General features: G+C 51.2%; 1 protein-coding gene and 1 long non-coding RNA gene across 3 annotated transcripts in view; both read right to left on the minus strand.

The window, feature by feature from the left end:
* Positions 1-691: 691 nt before the first annotated feature.
* C1QL2 (complement C1q like 2) lies at positions 692-4805 on the minus strand. The gene is made up of 2 exons (XM_002749516.7): positions 3611-4805; positions 692-3000 (listed from the first exon to the last, which is right to left on the minus strand). The coding sequence occupies exons 1-2, from the start codon at positions 4292-4294 to the stop codon at positions 2821-2823; spliced, it is 864 nt and encodes a 287-aa protein (XP_002749562.3). The 5' UTR covers positions 4295-4805; the 3' UTR covers positions 692-2820.
* Positions 4806-8193: 3388 nt separating this feature from the next.
* LOC118154619 (uncharacterized) overlaps positions 8194-21560 on the minus strand; it is a 29285-nt gene continuing 15918 nt past the window's right edge. Inside the window, exons 3-5 of one of the 2 annotated variants that reach the window (XR_004744726.3) lie at positions 12512-12674; positions 11611-11697; positions 8194-8956 (exon numbers count right to left, since the gene is read on the minus strand). This is a non-coding gene — a long non-coding RNA (uncharacterized LOC118154619). The remainder of the gene's footprint in view (positions 8957-11610; positions 11698-12511; positions 12675-21560) is intronic. The other variant, XR_004744725.3, reaches the window with a different exon arrangement.

The following is a 21560-nucleotide window of genomic DNA, read 5'->3' on the forward strand; positions in this document are numbered from 1 at the left end:
CAAATGGTTTCTTGCATTCCATATGCACTCCAAGACTGACGCCCCCACATCGGTGACAATGGTGGGAGGCCTGCCACCCCACTTTTATTGGAAGGTGCTGCCCCCTTCCAATAGAGTCCTCTGGACAGATGATGGTGTCATGGATCTTGGTGGGCCATGAGGGGCCTGCCTGGGACCTGGAACGTGTGCATACGCAGAGAGGCTGTTCCTGAGCTTGCTAGCTCCTGCCATACCATACCTCCCATCCGCCGCCTCATCAATCCATCATCCTCTTAGCAGCTGACACCTCTGCCAGCACCTCTGGCAGCCCGGGCATTAGAATTGCAAGAATCCCCAGCTGCACCAGGGAATACAGATGGAGGAATCTCAGATTCAAATTTGTCTAAGTATTGTGAACAGTCAGACCCAGGCAAGGCATCTCGACTGCCCTTTCGCCAAAGGGGAGTGGCAGGGGTTTTGTTAGAAGTACAAATTGCTTCTTAATGCAGAGGATAAAGCTGGGTTTGGGCATCTCCTTAGAAATTCCTCCCACTCCCAGGAAAGCCACTACTGCATGTCAATTTTAATTTTTGAAATTTAAACCAAGGGCTTTGTATCTAAGCTCCATCTCATCGGAGGAAGGGGAGGAATAAGTCAAAAAGGATTAGGTACCCGCTGGGGATTGCAGATCCATAGCAATTAGACTTCATTTGGGTCTCAGACATTTGGTTTTAATCGCATTTCTGGATGATACAATCAACAAAGCATCAGAAATTGATACCTATGCAACTGTAGATGGGCCTGATTCTGCCCTCCCCAGTTCCTGGGCTCAGCTGGGTTAGGGATCCACAATCAGCGGGAGTGGGGTGGGTGGTGAATTGAGGTTGGGATTAGGTCTGGAACTCAGGGAGGTACTGGTAGTATGTATATATATATTCCCCCCATTCTCTTAAAGCACTTTATCCCTGGACTCAAAGCAGATATAATCATTGCTCATATTCAAAAGAATAACAATAAAACATTATTCAAATAAAATAAGAGCAAAAAGAAATATCGACAGCAACAGGACTCAAGGCAGGGGGTGTAATTGTCTTTTAAATGGGAATCACAGCTTTCAGCATTCTCCAGGAACTAAAGTCGAGCACAAAGCAATTTGGGGGCAGAAATGCAGGCATGAACATTGTCACACACCACATTGACGTGGTCTTATGAATACAAGTGTGTGTACATGTGCAATGTGTATTATGTGAGGGCAATCACATTATATCCACATAGGAGATACACACATGCACACATACAGGTGCACACACACACACAGTCTCCAGCTTTACACGGATACACATACACCCTGGGGTTTTCTTTTTGTGCACGCTCACATTTCTTTTCACACACCCAGTCAAAATGAGCTCAGTAAGTACTAACAGCTCGCTGGTTGTTCACTGATTATTTTGTACATCACCTTTTTGTAACTCAGTGATCTGACAACAAAAAAAGTAAAAAGAAAAAAATCAAAACAGTGGGGTGTTTTCCTAACTAGTGTGTGTGTAGAATGCTGAAGGGACACCAAATACACACACTCGGGTTCAGAGCAGGTGCCTACATCACATACTTAAGGGAAGGGAAGCCCGCAGAAAAGGGGCGTCCCTCCCCAAGGAGTAGTGTCCACCTCACCACACAGCCCTGGGGGAGTTCAGCAAGCTGGACGATCCGCAGGCTTGCCTCAGTTTACCAGCTCTCTGGAGAGCTGTGGCCCTGGTGACTGTGAGTAAACAGGTCTGTGCTGAGTGAACCATCTGCTTGAGTGGGTGTGTGTCTGCTAGGGACTTCTGCGCGTCCTTTTAGGAGCCAAACATCCTACAGATCCCTCCCTGGCAAGTGTCACTCATGCCTCCCATTTCCCATAGATGCCTCCTCTTCCCCTTCCTTCCCCAGAAGCCCCTCCCCTCTGACCTCCTCCCATTACTGGGACTAAGTTACTCCTGTTGCCCAACACTGGAGACCCAATTCTTCCTCTCCTGCCTTCCTCTAACTCTCCCCAGATGCCCTTCCCCGCCTCCTCCCCGCCTCCCAACCCCCCTCCGGCCTCTCCAGCTCAGGGCGGGAGGCAGCTCCCATTACCCGGGTCTTTTTTGGCCACTCCTGGTGGCAGGAACAAGGCAGCAGCTGGGCAGCAGGTCATAGATGGGCCTATCCTGGGCCCAGGTAAGGTCATTATGCCCAGGTGGACATCTAGAGCCCTGGTCCAGGGGCTATGCTGACATAGAGACAACAGAACCCATAGTCTAAAAACAATTTAATGCCTCGCGGTGAGTTTGCGTCAGAGGGAGTGCGGTGTGGAGAGGTGAATTTTCTGTTTGCTGGAATTCTGTTGTGGATGGGGTTTTGGCTGATGGACAGGGAAATCTGCACAAGTGTTTCAGGTCACAAAGAAGAACGCCCCAGGGAGCCCACATTCCCTCTGGCCTACCTCCCTTGGCCAGGGCCCGGAGCCCTACGCTTCTAGGCTCTGGAAAGGGAGGAGGCGGTCCGAGGAGGGCAGGCTCCCGGCTGGCCTGTCCAGTCTAATCAGGTTTGCAAAGTCTGTGCCTCTGCCTCAAGGACTCAGGCGTCCCTTCCTCCCGCGCCGGAATGGGGATTGAGACCAGGAGCACAGCCCTGAGAATGATGAGTCGCAGACGCACTGAGGCCAGGAGCAGTGCAGGGAGGAGAGCAGGGATGTGTCTTTTCCAACAAAGATGTCAGGAAGTGTTATGAATCGGGAGTGACCTTTGCCAAGGAGCCGCGCCCCTGCGGAGACCCTGCGGCCTGCCGCCACCCCACCTCGCACCTCCTCCCGCGCCCCTAATCCGGGTACAGAAGAAAGCCCGAGAACGTGCTGTACTTGTTATTATTGCCTCCGTGAGCCTTCCCGCCATCCAGCTTCACATACACTTCGTCCCCTGAATCCAAGTGCAGCACCACGCTGTTGCTGGCGTAGTCGTAATTCTGGTCGGCGTCCTGTGCGATGGCGCTGGCCCGGACCTGGGGGCGAGCAGTAGGAGCGGTTGAGCCGGGGCACCTCTTCCGGCGCCCTTGCTCAGTCTGCACCTGTCGTGCCACGCAAGGGCCTTCCGCCTGCTTCTTCAGGGTCCACACTCCCACCCCAGCTCCAGGCTCTCTCTCCAACTTAGCCAACTTCTTCCGGGCGCCCCCACCCCCCTCCTCCTCCCTCCGGCGAGTCTGGGAAAGAGGGAGAGGAAAAGCTTCGTGAACACTGACCCAGAGTGGAAGGGTGGGACTGCCAGGGGCCAGGGCCAAGAGGAAAGGAGGCTGCAGGACAAATGGGGCGACCTGGAGGGAGCTAAAGAACTGAGGTTTCCGAGAAGCCCACGGAGATGCAGGCAGGGACGCAAGTGACCAAGGAGTGCTGTTTGGGTATGGGGATCTCTGAGCTCTCAAGGCCCAGCATTTGGCACTACGTCCTGGTCAGCGAGGCCTCTGCGCATTGGGAAGCAGAGATGCTGTGGTAACTAGGCGCGCTTCCCTGGGCTCGCTCGGTAGCCCGCGGGTGGCGAGAAAGAAGACTGGTTCCCTGGGAGGTTCAGGTCTCTGACTAGGGTTTGAGAGGCCCGTGCGGGTAGGGGTCACTGACCTGCCCGTTCTTGCAGAGGTCCGCCCACATGCTGGTGCCGTCGCCGCCGCGCATGAGGATGTGGTAGGTGAAGAAGTAGATGCCGCGCACCTGGCAGCTGAACTTGCCGGTGGTGGGGTCATAGTGATTGCCGAGGTTGGTGACCACGTCGTCGAACTTCAGCACCTCATAGCCTTCGTGGGGGCTCTTGAGACCCACATAGAAGGCGATCTTGGGGCCGCTGAAGGTGGCGCTCAGCGCACTGGTCACTTCACCCTCGGAGTCGCCACCTCCCCCAGCCCCGCCGCCCACCACCCCGACGCCGCCGGCCGTGCCCGCCGTCAGTTGCAGCCCTGGTAGCCCGGGTCTCCCCGTGTCGCCCTTCTCTCCCGGAGGGCCCCTGGGTCCAGGCGGGCCCGGCTCTCCAGGGGGTCCCCGAGGCCCTGGCTTGCCCGGTCGCCCCGGGTCGCCCTTGGGTCCCTGGATGAAGGGAGGTGGAGGGTTGGCGCTCAGGTCCTGCATGACTTCCAGGGCGGCGGTGCTGGGTCCGGGCGGAGGAGCCTTTGCACCCGAAGGCCCCCCTCCGGGTGCGGCAGTGTAAGGGTCGCAGATCATGCGGCAGGTGCCCATCATCTCGTAGTGCGCCGCGCCGGGGGGCGCCGCCTGCAGCAGCAGCGGCACAGCGATGAGCAGCCCGAGCGCCATGGCCAGGAGTACGCCGACGGCCGCCAGGCAGGCACGCCGCCGCCGCTGCCACAGCCGAGAGGCGACCGCCACCAGCTCCTCCTTACCGCCCGGAGAGGTAATGGTGGGGCGGCGCGGGCGGCCCCGCTCCCCGCGCTCGGGGGCCGACTCCGCGGGTCCTGGCCGCGTCCCCGACGTGGCGACCCCCCACCCCGGCCACCCAGCTACTTCAGGGACAGGCACCGGGACCCGGGAGCCTGGGCCCACCGCGCTGGGGCTGCTCCAGAGAGCCGCGGACTCCGGCGTGCATGGCGTGGGGCGCGTCGGACTAACCCGGCGCCCCGCGGGTCCAGCGCCGGCCGAGGAGTGCTTGCGCTGGCAGAGGAGTCCGCTTGCAGCGTCCGGCTCCGGCTCCGCGGCGCTGCCTCCTGCCCGGCTCCGCTGGGCTCGGCGGGGCTCCGCGCGCAGTGAGGGCGCCCCGACTCCGCGTCGCGCTCTGCTCTGCTCTCTAGCTGTTCGCCTGCTCCCGCGCGGAGGGGGGACCCAGCTACCCTGACGTAAGAAGTCCGGGCTGAGCTGCGGAGGCGGCTAGGCAGCGCGCGCTGCCATCACTCGGGAGACGGCGCCCTCTTGTCATCAGTCTCCTATCCGGCGGCGTCCTCGGCAGAGGCGGTGACAGCGCGGTTCCCCCTGGCGGCTCCCAGGAGCCACAAGTGGGCGCAGCGGGCGCGGCCCCAAGCCGGGGAGCATCAGACACACCCACACGCGGCCACACTCCCGCGCCTCCCGCCGACAACACACACAGCCACCCACGCTAGCAGTGTCAGGGCGCTCATAGGCACCCCCACATGGCCACGAAGGCAGCTGGAATCCAGGTGTCAGCAGGGCTCCTCGGAGGTCACCTAATCCACCCGGCCGGCAGAGAGGATCAGACCTTAACCCACAGGAGAGTCCCGAGAGGGCCGGCGGGAAGTAGTTTCTGAAAGCCCTCCTGGGTTATTTCTTCAGAATTAAATGGATCTCGCTTCTAGAATACCTTTCACAAGCCTAGACTAAGGACTCCAGAATCTTAAACAGACTCCCTTAGAGCACCCCAGCAACCTTTGGGGCGACTCTGAAAAGCCCAAGGCTCCCAGTACAAGAATATTCGCCTCAGCCCTTTTCTTCCACTAGAAAACGGCTGGCCCTTGTTCTCTGTGTGAAGCTGATGTAGAAACACAAATGCTTGATGCCAGCACTGGCGGTGATCGTGGGGCGCTCAGCTTCTACTACAAGCGCGGCCCCTGCCAGGCAGATGCATGGGAACATTCCCTTGGACATCCCCAGCCTCCTCCTCCTGAGGTGGGTTTAGTTATTTTAGAAAATAGTCCAAAGCCACTGTGAGCCAGTCTTGAATAAACCGTGACCTCAGATGAGAGCAGCATACTCTATCTCCAATGTAGCCTGTGAGGCTGAGGAAGGATGAGAGGCTCTCCTGTGAGGGAGAGACCTCCAGGGAGAAATCAAAGCCCCAGCTTCTGCTCTTGCCCTGAGTAGCTGTGTGACTTCGGCAGGTGGTTTCTATCTCTGAGACTCAGTTTTCCTGAAGGGCTGGCTCCTTCCCTAGCATGCCACTGACATGGGAATCACACCAGGCCTGGCCTGGGAGGAAAATCCAAGTGTTTGGTGGAGTATGAGCATCCCTGGAACAGTAGTGCATCCTCCTAAGGCAATTGCTTTGAAACTAACTCTCATTTGTCAGGTACTGGGTTCTTACAGGTTAAGATCTATTTTTGTCCTTCTGGTCACTAAGGGTCATTTTCCCCTTCCCAACCATTTTGCTCCAGCCTGTTCTCTCCATTTCCTCCACATATATTTGTGGAAAGGATGACTGAACCTAGCCCGAAGCCAACTTTACCCGGGAGAGAAGGAACATATTTATTGGCACCTATTACGTATGCATTGGGCACTTTGCACATGCTCCTTCATTCATTCCTCACTTTGCTGTGAATTAGTGATCATTTTCCCACCAGACTAATGAGAAAAAAAAAAGGTTCTGCAATTGTAGGGTGTTTGCCGAGTGCATTCCACCCACACGACAGAGCCAGGATCCTCCTGGCACCCAGATCAGGGGCTATCTCAACCTGGCAGTGAACACAGCTTCAACAACTACCTCTTGACCACAGCCTTCACTGTTTCCTCGGACTTGGGAGTCTTCCTCCACTCTCTGCCTCAGAGTCACCCCGAAAGCATGTGATTTCAGGAGCCACACTGCCTGCTCCCAATCCTGGCTCTGAGACTTCCTGTGAAGGTGACTTTGAGCAAATAGCTTCAGCTCTCTGAGCCCTGGTCTCCATGAATGGGAATGGGAAAAGAACCTACCTCAGAGTTGTGGAGGGGAGTGAACAAGTCAATTAAGGCTTTAGAACTATAGCTAGCTCAGTAGAAGCTTAGCTATTTTTGTTATTTATTGATGCTTTCAACCTCCCCTGACACAGTTATGACCACCGGGATGAGACATGTGGGCAATATGCAGGGTGGTGTGGTAAGGGTTAGGATTTTAAAAAGAAGAGAAACCCAAAGATCATTCACATACTTTATCCTTCTCCAGAGCATAGAAGGAGAGTGTCCCATGCCTCCCACATTCCCCAAGACTGTCCTGCTCTGTCTTTCTGTCTTTCAAAACTACCCAGAGTGTTCCCAGTCACCAGTTCCACCTGGACAAACATCTTCCAGGCAGACATTCACTCAGTTTGAATACCCCAGACTTGCAGACTGCTAGAAACTGCAAAGTCCCAGTGATTTTGTCCTTGCAGTGTCTGGGCAAAGAAGAAGCAAGGAGGGACAGATGTTTGAGACCCCAGCTTTCACCTTGGCAAACCACAGGCAAAGCTACCTCTTCTGGGGACCAGCATTCCTGGGAGCACCTCCCAAGGCCCGCCCTCCCCCAGGAGGCAGGGACAGCAGGTGCTAGGGCAGGCAGAGCCCAGGCAGCCTCCACATAGCAGCCAAAGAAGTCAAAAGTCAAGAAGTCTTCCCTTCCCCATGCTTCTCCTTCCTCTCACCCATCATGGCAGGGCCAGACAGCATGGCCTGCTGGAGTGTTTGACATACCTTTTTCTTTTTCTTTCCAACTCAGAGTTGGAGTCTCCCTCTGTCACACAGGCTAGAGTGTGCAATGGTGCAATCTCAGCTCACTGCAACCTCCGCCTCCTGGGTTCAAGCGATTCTCCTGCCTCAGCCTCCTGAGTAACTGGGATTACAGTCACCAACCATCCCAGCTAATTTTTGTATTTTTAGTAGAGATGAGTTTCACCATGTTGGCCAGGCTAGTCTCAAACTCCTGGCCTCAAGTGATCCCCCCACCTTGTCCTCCCAAACTGCTAGGATTACAGGTATAAGCCACCATGCCTGGCGGACGTACCTTTTTATTCACCTGGCTTCTGCTCCTCCTGAGTGATTCACGTCATTGGTGACTATCTTCTCGTCAATATTAATTATGACCTATATTAACACATTGCCTTCCATTTAGACTGTGGTTTTTACATTTCAAGACCCACCCAAATCTGTTCTACATTGCCTTTAGTAATCCAGCAAGCGATCCTTCCACCAACATCCACTGACAACCTACTACGTGCCAACCAGCGCTCTCTACCTTCTCCTTTCATAGAGGCCTGTGCTCTGAGACACAGAGTTTGATGCTTGGTTCCACACTGTCACATCTGGCTCTCTAGTGGCCCCCGCAGCAGTGAGCCCCATGCTTCATCTACCTGCACCACTGCGTCTTCAGCCTGAGATTCCTGTCTCCTGCATCTCATCTGGACTCATGTCTAATTATCCTTTCAGTCTCAGCTAAGTGTGACCTCCTTATCTGAAGTCTTCCCTGAACCTTCTCTAAGCTGAGTTGATAGTTCTGCCCATATACCCTTTAGAGTAAATTGGATGTACCCTGCCATCCTGTGTCTTACCACCAAGCGTTTGTTTATTAGTTGGCCTTCCCCACCAGGCTGTGAGCATCAGTAGGGCAGGAAGGTCACTCATTCATTTTCATCTTTTGTATATGTCACTCATTTGCTTCTTATGCCAGGCACTGTGCCACGTGTTGGGTGCACAGTGGTACACAACAGTCTTGGCTCCTTCTACTCTAGCTGTTCTGCAAGACACACTCAGCTGTCCTATTTCTTTCTACCTGTAGCACTTGGGTTTGCACCTAAACAGCTGCAGCGTGGCTGTTTGTTGACAAGCTTTCTCTAAATTAGACCTGTGCCCCATTTAGAATGTAAACTCTTTAGAGACATCATGTAGAATACATTGGCCAGTCTCCTGCCTGCATCTCCAAAGGGAAGAGCAGCAGGAGATGAGTCAGGGCGACAGACAGGGGCGAGATCACTCAAGGCCTTGAAGTTTCTGTTGAAAGAGGTGAATTTTCTCCTGAGTGTAATTGAGAACTGCGGAAGGAGTTTAAGCAGAGAAGTGATGTGATCCATCTATGTTTTACAAAGACCACCCTGGCTGCTGTGTGGTGAATGGGTGTGGTGGTGCGGGGCACCGCAGGAGCAGTGGAAGTGAAACCAGTTTGAACACGATTGCATGATCAAATTAGAAGATAATGAGGGAATGAAGGCTTGGTCTGCAATAGTAGAAGAGAAGTCGGTCAATTCCAGGTATATTTTGAACTTGGGTCCATGGGTCTTGCTGGTGGATCTGTGAAAGAAGTTAAGGGAGAATAAGGATAAGAAAAAAATCAAGATTAACTTCTAAGATTGGGGTCGAACAACAGGGTGAGTGAGCACGCGAAGTGGGGAATATTTGGGGAAGAGCAATGTGCTGACCCTGCTGGGAGGTGGCGGGAATGATGAATTCAGTTTGGGAAATGTTAATTTTGAGTTAAATGTTTGAATGAAGGCATCATGCGGGCAGTGGACATGAGTCTAGTACTCAGCAGTGAGATTTAAAAATGGAGTTACTGGCCAGGCGTGGTGGCTCATGCCTGTAATCCCAGCACTTTGGGAGGCCAAGGTGCGGGCAGGTGGATCACTTGAACCCAGGAGTGTAAGACCATCCTGGTCATCATGGTGAAACCCCATCTCTATTGAAAAATATATTTTTTAAAAATTTTAATGGATCTATACACAAGCAAGTTTTCCTGGAGATTGGAGGGAGAGAGAGAGAGAGCACAAACTCTTGATGAACAACCCCTCCATGCTCACCCCAGCCATTTAAAAGACAGATAGAGGAGAAAGAAACAGAAGCAGCCAAAATAAGGAAGAAAGCCAGGAAAATGGACTTACAAAGGGGAGTATTTCGAAAGGGAGGATTGCGATCGGTTCTTTGGAAAGTCCACAAGAGACAGAGCAAGGTGAGGATATAAAGGTGTCCATGGGGTATGGCAAGATAGAAGTCACTGGGGACGATGGCAGAGAGAACACTGTGTGGTCACAAAATCGTTTCCTTTTCCTCTTGGGCAGGGCCCAGCTATATTTTCCAGCCTCTCCTTCAGACTGGTGAGGACATGTGACAGAACCTTGGCTAATAGAATATGAGCCGAGTGATTGATGTAAGCCAGTTCAGGCCTGTAGCCTAAAAGCTCCCGTGCAATATTCCAAGCCCTTCCTTTATCTGGTGGCAATAATAACAATAGGTAATATTTATTGAGCACTAACTATATGCCTATGCCAAGCATTTTAGATATATTAATTCTTTTAATGCTCACAGCACTATGAGATATGCACCTCTGTTTTACAGATGAGGAAACTAAGATAAAGCTATATATTTAAATGTCATTGTCATATATAATCACCCCAACGATCGCTTCAGATTATACTGGGATCCTGGGCATGCGTCCCTCCAGATCTGGAGCTCCCAGACACTAGGTTAGTCTGGCTGAAGGATTCATGCATATGTTACTCATCTCACTCAGCCAGTCGGTAAGCCTCCCAATGGCAGGAACTATCATGAGGACATGGCAAGGGTCCAATAAATATTTTTAAATTACTGATTATTTTATGTTGCCTGAGAATTTTACATACATGACTTCATGTCATAGTTTGCTAAAAAAAAAAAAAGTGAAAAAATTTAGGAGATACTCTTTATGCTGAAAAAGTAAGAAAGGAGGGCAAAGAAAGAACTCAATTGGCCAGGCGGGTGTTAGCCTTTGCAAAAAAACAGAAAAGTCTTTCTTCTTTCCTTCCTTTCTTCTTGTCTTCCTTCCTTCCTTCTCTCCTTCCTTTCTTCCTTCTTCCCTCTATCCCTCTCTCCCTCTTTTTCCTCTTCTCTTCTTTCTTTCCTTATCTATTCATTTATCTTCTCATTCATCCTCCATATAGCATGCTCACCTACCATATATAGAATGCTGTGCTGGGGTGGGTAGGGTAGGAGACATGAAGATGGTGTTCTTGCTAAAGACGTTGCAGTCTAGATGAAGGAACAAGACTAACAGATAGAAAGTACCTAGGCATCCATCTGTATTTAGGTGGTATAGACAAGGAGTACAGGTTACCAAATGCAAGTCATTGTGGCCACCCTTAGCACTTGAAGACTATCGCAGGATGAAGAGACAGAGAAGGACCCTCAAGGGAAAGTGAGACTTGAACCTGTGAGAGGTCTGGGTGGATAGTGCCTGTGGAGCCACCCAAGTGGTATCTGGGGCACAGCAAAGAGGCTGGTCTGTGCAGAGCCAAGGGTTTGTGCAGGACTGGTGTGGACAGTACGTTACATGTGCCACCTTTCCCATCAAGCCTTCTCCCATGACCCTGCCCTCTGCAAGCATTGATTACCCCGTCCTCTAGCTCTATTTTGTTCTGCATTACTTTTGGCCTTTTCAGATATGCTACAGTAAGCCTGGCCTTGTTCTTCTCTTTGCACACCCCACCTCCAGACCCTTAGTCTCCCACATGTGTCTAGTGAGTGATCACTCTAGAAGAAAGAGAAAGAAAATTATGTTTTCTACTACCTGTGCTGGGCACTGGGCTAGAGCTAGGTATTTTGTGGGGCATGCATGCCATGGGCTCTTCCAATCCTCAAAGGCCAAACTGATACCCTACAGTGGAGGGTAGAGGGTGGATGAGGCTGAGTGCACAGGCTCCTGAGAGGATGGGTCATAGCGACCCACAGGCCAGTTTCCATTTCCAGCTCTAGCTCCCGAGATGCTCACAGCTGAAGGAGGTGGAGAAGGAATGTACGAGTCTTAACCCCTGAAGACATCAGACAGCCCTGCTTAGTGACCAATGAGAACACGTCCACCAGGTCCATTAACCCAGAAGCGGCAGGAACACATTTGAGTCAAGAGGGTCAGCCAGCGCCAGAAAGCCCTCACCTGGCCCTCTCAGAGACTGCCGCTGGGGCCCTAATTATCTCACCTCTAAGGCACTGGCCCTGGCTGGATCTTTGTGAAGCTGTGAGTTTGTTGCAGTGTCTGGGCCTGCCTTCTCCAGAGTCCAAGTCCCCTGCAAAAAAAAAAAAAAAAAGACAGCTCTCAGAAACCCAAAATGAGAATAATTTAAGCAGGTTCTCCTGCACTGAGCTCAACTTATTTCCACACTATGCCAGTCAGAGAACCAATCGTTCAAGCCACCCTCCCCCTCCCAGCTTTTTTCAGTCCTGTCGCAGGCAGCGTGGTAGGGTTTGATTATTCATCCATGCAGAAACTACTTATTCAGTGCCTACTATGTGCGAGATATGAGATCCAGCAAAAAGCAAAGCCACTCTACCCCTCACTAGCTAAGAAGCCTGTGGGGTTACTTTTCCAACCTCCTTCTTTGCATTCATGATAATATCTGCCAACATGGACCTTGCCTCCCCAAACCACCTATGCCCCAGGGCTGGGGTGGCACATGTGACAAGTGGCAATCCTCAGATGACCCTTGCCACAGCCTATCTCCCCTGAGTGGCTTTTCTCTCTGTGAATCGGTATGTTCTTCAGGCAAAGATTCTATCATTTGGTCTCCTCATTCCCACCAGGCAGGTCTGAGGTGGCACTCAACATGCATTTGTGGGATGGGGCAGAATAAGACAGGAGATCCCAGCAAAGGCTGTGTTTTTCCCTGGGTGGCACAGCAAGCCACCAACTGCCCTAGGGGCCACTAGAGGGCTGTGGCTATTTGTTTCTTCTTGGCTGGCATGTTAATAAAGCTATTGATTGCTGGAGGAAGCAAGCTTTTGATTCAAAGAAGTTCATCGAGACCATATGGACTTCCCCTAGAGGGAGACTCAGCCCTTTGTCCATGCAGATGTAGAACTTAGCCACCGAGTAGAGCTCACCTTCCCAATGCAGCTACCATGTGCTGAGAATTGAAGACACAGGCAAGGCAGGGGATCCAGCAGTCCAGTGCCACAGTGTTGCTGAGCCTCAGTTGTCTCTTCTGCACATGCCTGAAGGGTGTGGATATACCATCGTCCTCACCTTGTCACTATCCTCTGTGTCCTTGTATCCAGTAGGTGGGATATGGGAGAAGTAACAGACTGTGAGTACAGCTAAGCCCCGGTGCAGTGCAGAAATACCTCATTACTCTATCAAAACTCAGTCCCACCAGTGCCTGCCTGCTCCTTGAGCCACTGAAGTCCAGGCCTTTCCCAAGGCGCACCTGCAGGCCTGCCTCTGTCCGTGGTGCTAATGGTTGTGACTGCTGGACTTCCCTTGGCAGGAAGGAATCAGGTTTCGGAAATCCAGGAATTAGCTTACGTTCCAGGCTTTGATGTGCAGCCATAGCTCTGTGTGGAAATGTCACACACCCCATTTATGCCTTGCCCTCCCTGCGCATGCCTGTGCAAGAGACTTCCTTCCTGCCTCGGCCAGAGGCTGGGTGGCTGAGAGTAGCTGTTCTTGCCTCTCGGACTCCATTTCCTGCCTCTCAGCTATTTGCTCTGTGCACCCAATCTGACACACACACACACACACACACACACACACACACACACACACTCTTCTCATGAAACACAGCTATAACGAGGCAACCATGAGCCCTCTCCAACAGGCAGGAGAGAGAGAAGTCAAGCATGAGGCTAAAAATGCAGCTTTGACAACAACAAAAGGGCTTCCTCCCAACTCGTTACATCCTGCATGTTCATGTTTTGTAAAGTATTTAGAAGGAACACATGATCCTGGCACATTCATTTAGGAAAGGCCTGCAGCTCTGAGAGATGGCAGCCAAGCAGTGGGTATAATTTTGGGGTCTTTGGGGACCAGAAAAATCCTCCAGCCCCACCACACTACCAAAGGATCTGGGCTTCATTGGAGTCACTTTGGGGACAAGACAGCAGTTCCCAAAGAACTTTCCATCCTTGAAAGAAAAAAAAAACATTCCTGGGTAAAATTGGCTTAAAAACTCTGTGTCAAAAAACTGTTTTGTAAAGACTTTGTCTCAACCGAAAGAAAAAAATTTTTTTAAATTATCCATGCATGGCGGTGTGTGCCTGTAGTCACAGCTACTCGGGGTGCTGAGGTGGGAGAATCACCTGAGTCTGGGAGACAAAGGCTGTATTGAGCCAAGATTGGACCATTGCATTGCAACTTGGGTGACATATGAGACCTTGTCTCCAAAAAGAAATAACAATACACTTTGGTTTGTTTGATGAACTTTTCAGAGCCTTTGACACACTGATAATCATCGTATTCTTTTTCCCTGACATATTTGACCAGTTTATTGACTAGTAGAACATGGGTCCTAGAACATTCTGACTTGAGTTGCACACTTAGCTCTGGCACTGACCAGCTGTGTTGCCTTGACCAAGCTTTTCACACTCGCTGTGCACTGTTTCCTCATCTGTGAAATGGGAATGATGGTAGCACCTTATCATAGGGCTGTCATGGAAGTTAAATGAGTCAAGCGGGGAAGACCTCTCAGAAGGGAGCCTGCCATGTAGAAAATCCTCAAAAATTGTTATGCTGTATTATTCTCAGGGACACTAATATTTGTGAAATCCATTCTCAGAAATTCTGGGTTAAGGCATTGTCTCCCGAAAGCCCCCACAGTAATGCTTTCTGGGGTATGAGTTGAGAAGAGGAAATCCTTTAGAAGCTTGCATTTCTCAAAATGAGGACAAGGATTTAACATCACAAAAGGAAGTGTGTTCCCACTGCCCTCTTTCCTGCAAACCCAGGCCCTATTGTGGTTCTACAGTCCCTTCCCCTCTCCAAGCCTCAGTTTCCCCCACTCTAGATAGGTAAGTGTAATCACTCAAGCCTTCCTTAAATTTGGGGAGTTGGAGTTAGGGGAGATATGGAATGAGAATCTCCCTGTTCCATATTTGATTCCAAAGAAGAGAAAGAGGAGGAAGGGATGAGGCTGAGGCCCAAATCAGCTGTCATGCTGGGAGATTTCATCAGGGCTGGCCTGGTTGTTTCGGGGGAAGGAGGAAGATGTGGGGATGCCTCTCCAGCTGCTGCACCTGAAGGCCCCCACATCCCCTACTCCTGCCTCCAGGACTGACAGCAGGAACGGGGTGGGGGTGAGTGGGGAGATGGACAAGCAAAGCCCCCAGGCAGCCTGGCTATCACCCTTGCCCCTTCTCACTCTGCCCAGAGACCTTTGCCTCGTCCTCAGGCTGCCAGTCAGCAAAGCCATTCTACATGCAGGAGGGTGAGCCAGCTGGCTGAGCTCAGCCCGGGGTTGACACAAACACGGGAAGGGTCTGCAGGAAACACGAGACGCTGTGGCCTCTGTCCCTAGAGGAGCACTGAGGGAGCCGCAGGGCCGGACTTCAGCATGACACCAGCGACATGTGGGGAATGCAAGCTGATCCAGGCCGGGGGTGGGCCACCAGTGCGGGAGCAAGAGCGGGCCGGCCATCAGAGTGGGAGGGGCTGAGCTTGGCATGGGAGTTTCCCCCGACTGACTATGTCTTCCAGGGACCTTCACTCCTCAAGTCCATCTGAGTCCTGGAGTGAGGAGTCACCACCCCTCTGTGGCACCTGCTTTTGGGGCTGACGATGGAACAAGCTCATGGACAGAAGTGAAGCCCCTGGCACACAGCAGGTGCCACAGAGGGGTGGGGAAGTCTTCCCTGGATCAAAGATCATTCAGGGGCTCTGTTAACTTGGAGAAGGAAGAACTACATCTCTCTTATCACTAACGTCAGGAAGGTAAGCAAGGAAGTGCACCGAGAATTGGTAATAAGTGTGACTTTGCTCCAAGAAGAATCACGAAGTTATTTTTTGTTTTTTATTTTATTTTATTTTACTTGAAGTTCTGGGATACATGTGCAGAATGTGCAGGTTTGTTACATAGGTATACATGTGCCATGGTGGTTTGCTGCACCTGTCAACCTGTCTTCTAGGTTTTAAGCCCCGTATGCATTAGGTATTTGTCCTAATGCTGTCCCTCCCCTTGCTCCCCACCCCATAACAGGCCCCAGTGTGTGATGTTCCCCTCTCTGTGACCATGTGTTCTCCCTGTTCAACTCCCACTTATGAGTGAGAATATGCTTTTCTGTTTCTGAGAATTACAGAGTTTTCATAGCCCAGTACAATAGTCACAGGTACATGACATACAGTCATGCGACAAGTAGACCTGGACAGTCTGGTTAATGGAATGCTTTAATAAAAAAGCACATAAATTACTGTATTATAAGTTTAGTTTTAAGATATTTTGATGATTACTTTTTAGAAATAGTTTCCTTTGTAACCTTGTTTATTTTACTTTATGCATATGAAAGAACCATTCAGAGGAGGGGTCCGTGGCTTCACCAAGATGAAACAGAGGTCATTGGCACAAAATAGGTTAAAATGTTCACCCCGGAACCAGAAGTTTCTGACTCAGGCCTGCAGCATGCTATATGACCTTGGGCACATAACTTCTCTGTGCCTCAATTGCCTCAACTATAAAATGGGGATAATAAGACCGTGACATATGATGCTTGGGGGTTAAAGGTGACTGAAGTCTTAGCACACTGTCTGCCGTACAGTGAGTGCCCCAGCGTGGACACTGCCCCATCATCCTGATTCCTCCTGCCTTTCCCAGGTACAGGGAGCTTCCCCAGCCTGCCTGCATCTAAGAGGATTCCACCAGAAAAACAGAACCAGTAGGCAACGTATATTAAAAGATGTGTTGCAAGAAATTGACTTACACAACTGTGGGGGCTGGCTAGGCAAGCCTGAGATCCACCGTGCAGGCTCCCAGGAGGGGTAGTCCAGAACTCTCAGGCTGACACTGCAGTCCACAGGTGGAATTTTTTCTCAAGAAAGCCCAGCTCTGCTCCTAAGGCCTTTCAACTGATTGACTGATGCCCACCCAGATTACTGAGGGTTATCTCCTTTATTTAAGGTCAGCTGACCCAGTGCAGTGACTCACACCTATAATCCCAGTAGTTTGGGAGGCCAAGGGAGGAAGGTTGATTGAGGCCAGGAGTTTGAGACCAGACTGGGCAACAGAGCAAGAGCCTCATCTCTATAAAACACTAAAAAAAATCAGCCAGGTGTGGTGGCATACTCCTATACTCCCAGCTACACTGGAGGCTGTATCTTCCAGGGATCTTTGTCCCTCATGCCCATCTAAGTCCGGAGTGAGGAGGCACCACCCCTCTGTGGCACCTGCTTTTGGGGCTGACGATGGAACAAGCTCATGGACAGGAGTGAAGCCCCTGGCACACGGCAGGTGCCAGAGAGGGGTGGGGAAGTCTGCCCTAGATCAGAGATCATTCAGGGGCTCTGATCTTAACTTGGAGGAGGAAGAACTACATCTCTCTTATCACTAATATCAGGAAAGTAGGCAAGGAACCACCCGGAGAATTGGCAATAAGCATGACTTTGCCACCAAGAAGAATCAGAGAGTTTTTGTTTATTTTTATTTTATTTTAAGTTCTGGGAGACATGCGCAGAATGTGCTGGTGTGTTACATAGCTATACATGTGCCATGGTGGTTTGCTGCATCTATCAACCCGTCATCTAGGGTTTAAGCCCTGCATGTGGGAGGATCACCTGAGCCCAGGAGTTCAAGGCTGCAGTGAGCTATGATCATGTCACTTATATTCCAGCCCAGAAAAAAGAGTGAGACCCTGTCTCTAAAACAAAAACAACAACAAAAACCCAATCAATTGTAGCTATCAACCACATTGCTGTGGCTTAAATGTCTCCTTCAAAACTCTATCTGAAACTTAATCCCTAATTTAATAGTATTGGCAGGTGACGGGACCTTTCAGAGGTAATTGGGTCAGGAGGGCATTCATGGGTTAATGGGCTAATAGATTAATGAGTTGTCTTGGGAGTGGATTAGTTATCACAAGAGTGAGTCTGTTACAAAAATCCAGCTTGGCTCTCTCTCGTGAGCCCTCTCCCCATATGATGCCCTGCACTGACCATTAGCAAGAAGGCTTTCATCAGATGGCACCCCCATCCTTGGACTTCCCAACCTCCAGAACTCTAAGAATAAATTTCTTTTCTTTATAAATTGCCCAGTCTCAGGTATTCAGTTATAGCAACAGAAAACGGACTATGATACACATCTACAAGAGACACATCTACAAGATACCACCACAGCAACTCCCAGATTAGTGTTAATGGAATAACTGGGGATTGTAGCTCAGTCAAGTCGGCACCTAAGACCAGCCCTCAAGTCACCCAAGGACAGGACAGCAAGGTCCTGGGAGTTTCATGTAGGGGAAGGGGAAGGAGAGAGTAGGGGGGTCAATGTGGTCTCTGCCATCGATTTCCCCAGTGCTCAATGAGGCCTGCCTCATCTCTCATTCAGAGCTTTGGCCAGGCTCTGCCCCAACTCACCACTCTTATTTGGGGCATGTGAGCCTCTCCAGTGTGCCAGGAGCACGTGGTACAGGCACACACAAAGAATGCCATGTCCACAGGAAACTCAGTGAGCCTGAAAGCCTCAAAGTGCCATTTACATGTCATTCACTTGAACCAGGCCTCACTGGGGATGCCAGGGTGAACAAGACATGGCCAGTGCTCTTGAAGGGCTCCCACCTGGTGGAAGTAGCAGTCAAGTAAGGGGACAAAGGCCCCTCAGAAGTACACATCAGGTGGGTCAGGCGCAGTGCCTCACACCTGTAATCCCAACACTTCGGGAGGCCGAGTTGGGCATCACTTGAGGTCAGGAGTTCATGACCAGCCTGGCCAACATAGTGAAACTCCGTCTGTACTAAAAATACAAAAATTAGCCAGGTGTGGTGGTGCATGCCTGTAATCCCAACTACTCAGGAGGCTGAGGCAGGAGAATTGCTTGAACCCTGGAGTCGGAGGTTGCAGTGAGTTGAGATCATGCCACTGCACTACTGCCTGGACGACAAAGTAAGACTGTGTCTCAAAAAAATAAAGTACATGTCAGGTGAGGTGACCAGACATGTCACCACAGGAACCAGGAGCATCCTTGGGAGAGGACTTGGGGAGGGGGTCCGCTGGGCTGCTCTAGCCCACTCTGGGCCAGAATCTGATTCTAATTGCAGGTAGGCTTCACCCTATCAAAACCCCCTGGGATGGGGACTCTATGAAGAAGCAAGCTGTGCTTTAAACCTCCCTCTCTGCTGATAAATCTGGACCAGCTCCTGACCGGCTGCATTTCTGCTTCTGCCCCTCCTCAGGGAAGCGAGACACTCGGTACTCTGTGAACAACTGCAGACGCTGGTGGGGCTGCATCCCTTCTCTGCCTGGGACAGTGCCTACTGACTTCTGACTGCTGTCCCATAGTCCAGGGTTCCAGGTACACCACTGCAATGTCACTTCCTGCTTGGGGTTCTGACTGAACAGAAGCCCTGTCTTGCACAGCCCTTGAGCTGTCCTGGGTAGCATGCCCCCTGGTGGCCATGGGCAGTTATTACTGTTAATCCTTTCTCAGATGCCTCTAGTGCAGACCGCAGCAGCAGGGGTTCCTTTTTTCTGGAAAGGCCAGGGAAGGGTTCCTGGAGAAAAAGCCCGTCTGATCTTAGTTGTATGAACCAGAGGATAAAGAAAGGAAGGGATTTCTGGGCCTCAGAAAACCACATGCCAACACATGAAATTATTAAGGAGGAGGGCTCTTGAACCCCTGGGCTGGTAAAATCCAGAAGGGCAGAGGGAGGAGGGGTAATATTTCTGGTTGGTAGAAATAAAGTGGGGATGAGGAAGAACATGTGAGTCTCTCGGCAAACCTGAAAGTGGGAGCGAGCTTCTATCAAATCCTGGGTCAACCTGGGCCCTCATTAATTGGGAAACCGGAGAGTCAGATCCTCTAAAGACAGTGGAAATGTTTGTTCTAAAGAACCCCTGCCAGGTTCCCATTTACATGACTCATAAAGAGGCCTTCAGGCAGAAAGGATCGGAGCGCACCAGTAACAGAAGTGCTCCAGGACCAGAGGGAATGAGCACGGAACTACCACCCACACTAAGCACAGGCCCATTGTCAGCATGAGGACCCTCACCCCAGCAGATCACCTCCCAGAGGGGGGCAGAGCAGAGATTAAATTCCACACCTTTCTACAAAATCATAGCAGTTTGACAGTGCAAAGGAGAGCAGGTGAGAAGGTTTCGAGGCACATATGCAGGCCTGAGTTATCTGATGTAATCCTCATAACAACCATTCCAGACTTAAGTGATTAGTCCCATTTGACAGATGAGGAAACTGAAGCTCAGAGAGGTTAAGCAACTTCCTGAAGGTCACACAGCAGTTAAGTACCATAACTGGTATTTGAACGCAGTTCTATGTGGAGCCCCCACACTTTTTGCTGCATTTCACGGAAGTCTCTCTGTATATGTAGAAGCAAGTCTTCCACAGCCATCGTAAGTCATCACAAGGAGGGAACATTGCCACCATAGCTTGAATTATAGACATCATGATCTCCATTTGATGGATGATAAGACTGAGGCCTGGAAGAGAGTCAGTCAGTCTATGTGATAAGCCTGGACCACCTTCTTCAGCTCCTCTCCTAACCCAAGATCCTCCGGCTCTGGAGGGACAGTGCCTTGAGCAACTTCTTGCAGCTGCATTTCTCCAGCCCATAGCCTAGAAAACTGAGCCCGGTGCCAAGCCTCCTCCTCCGGGTAGGAACCAAGAGCACTGATGGGAACAGGCAGTGCTGGCCAAAAGGTAGTGAGGCAGGTGCCCCCAGCTTTAAGCGCACCCGGGTTATAAAAAGCTTGGTCCCCGTGCTGGCCCTACCTCTCCATGCATTAAGTGTGTTAGGTCCCCTCTCTGGATCTGTTGTCCCCTGTAAAACCAGAGGGTGGGAGAGATACCTTCAGGTGCAAACACTGTGTGTCCACCTGGGATAGTGCAGCAGATTGTGTTAGTTTGTTAGGGCTATTGCAACAAATGCCACAGTCTGGGTGGCTCAAACAACAGACATTTCTTCACCCCCAGCTCTGGAGGCTGGAAGTCTGAGATCAAGGCACTGGCTGACAGGGGGTTTCTCCTGAGGCCCCTCTCCTGAGCGTGCAGCCACCCCTCTTCTCCCCGTGTCTTCACATGGTCATCCCTGTGCGTGTGGCCACGTCCTAATCACCTCTTCTTATAAGAACACCAGTCACAGTGGATTACTGGCCACCCGTATGACTTCATCTTCCCTTAATTATCTCTTTAAAGGCTCCATCTCCAAATCAGTCACATTCCGAGGTACTGAGGGTGAGGACTTCAACATATGAATTTGGAAGACAGGACCCAATTCAGCCCATAACAGAGATGGAAGACACAGCTCGTTTTAAAACAAAAAGTAGCAGTCCCAGCCCTTTAACAGTGAGCTGCTGGTATATTTAAAACAGAATCTGATTCTCACTTTTTCTTTCAGGCCCACTTCAATGGCACTAATGAGGCCTATCTGTTTGCAATCTGATATTAGGGGCCAGAAATATTCTTTCTATCTGCCGCTCACTGAACACCAACCTCCTACCTGACACATTGGCCTGGGCCGGGGAGGAGGTACAGTCCTTGACCCCAGGAGCACCCCATCTTAGAAAGAGTCAGAATGTGCTGGGGTCAGAGTAAAAAGTACATGTGCCTCAGAGGCAGATCCCAGCACAGCCACCACCAGCTGGGGACCTTGGGCAAGAGCCCTCTGTGAGCCTCAATTTTCTCATCTGGGCAGTGGGACTCACACTGCTGCAGCAGGTATCGTGTGCCCCCATCATCTCGGCACACAGGGACCACCCTTCAAACCACCAGCATCTGCACCTCTGTGCCCAAGATGCAGAAACGGCCCAGCTGCCAGAGCCTGCTCTGCGCTTGGCTTCTTTGCACTGGAGGCTGAAGAGCCCTGGAATCACTGACTTGCTGGAGCAGCCATTCACCAGTGGCCACGGGAACTGATGCGTAAATACTCCAGCACCCTGCTCCTTTGAGGGGGACGCTCGGTGACACCCGTTGCTCACCTGTGACGTGCCCCTTCCGGCGTC

The sequence above is a fragment of the Callithrix jacchus genome, chromosome 6 (assembly GCF_049354715.1).
Source record: "Callithrix jacchus isolate 240 chromosome 6, calJac240_pri, whole genome shotgun sequence".
Lineage (NCBI taxonomy): Eukaryota > Metazoa > Chordata > Mammalia > Primates > Cebidae > Callithrix > Callithrix jacchus.

Excerpts from the sequence above, each read along its gene's own strand:
- C1QL2 (XM_002749516.7), bottom strand. The coding sequence starts at position 4,294 with ATGGCGCTCGGGCTGCTCATCGCTGTGCCGCTGCTGCTGCAGGCGGCG. Across the intron at positions 3,001-3,610 it reads ACCTCTGCAAGAACGGGCAG|GTCCGGGCCAGCGCCATCGC; the intron begins GTCAGTGACCCC and ends GCTCGCCCCCAG.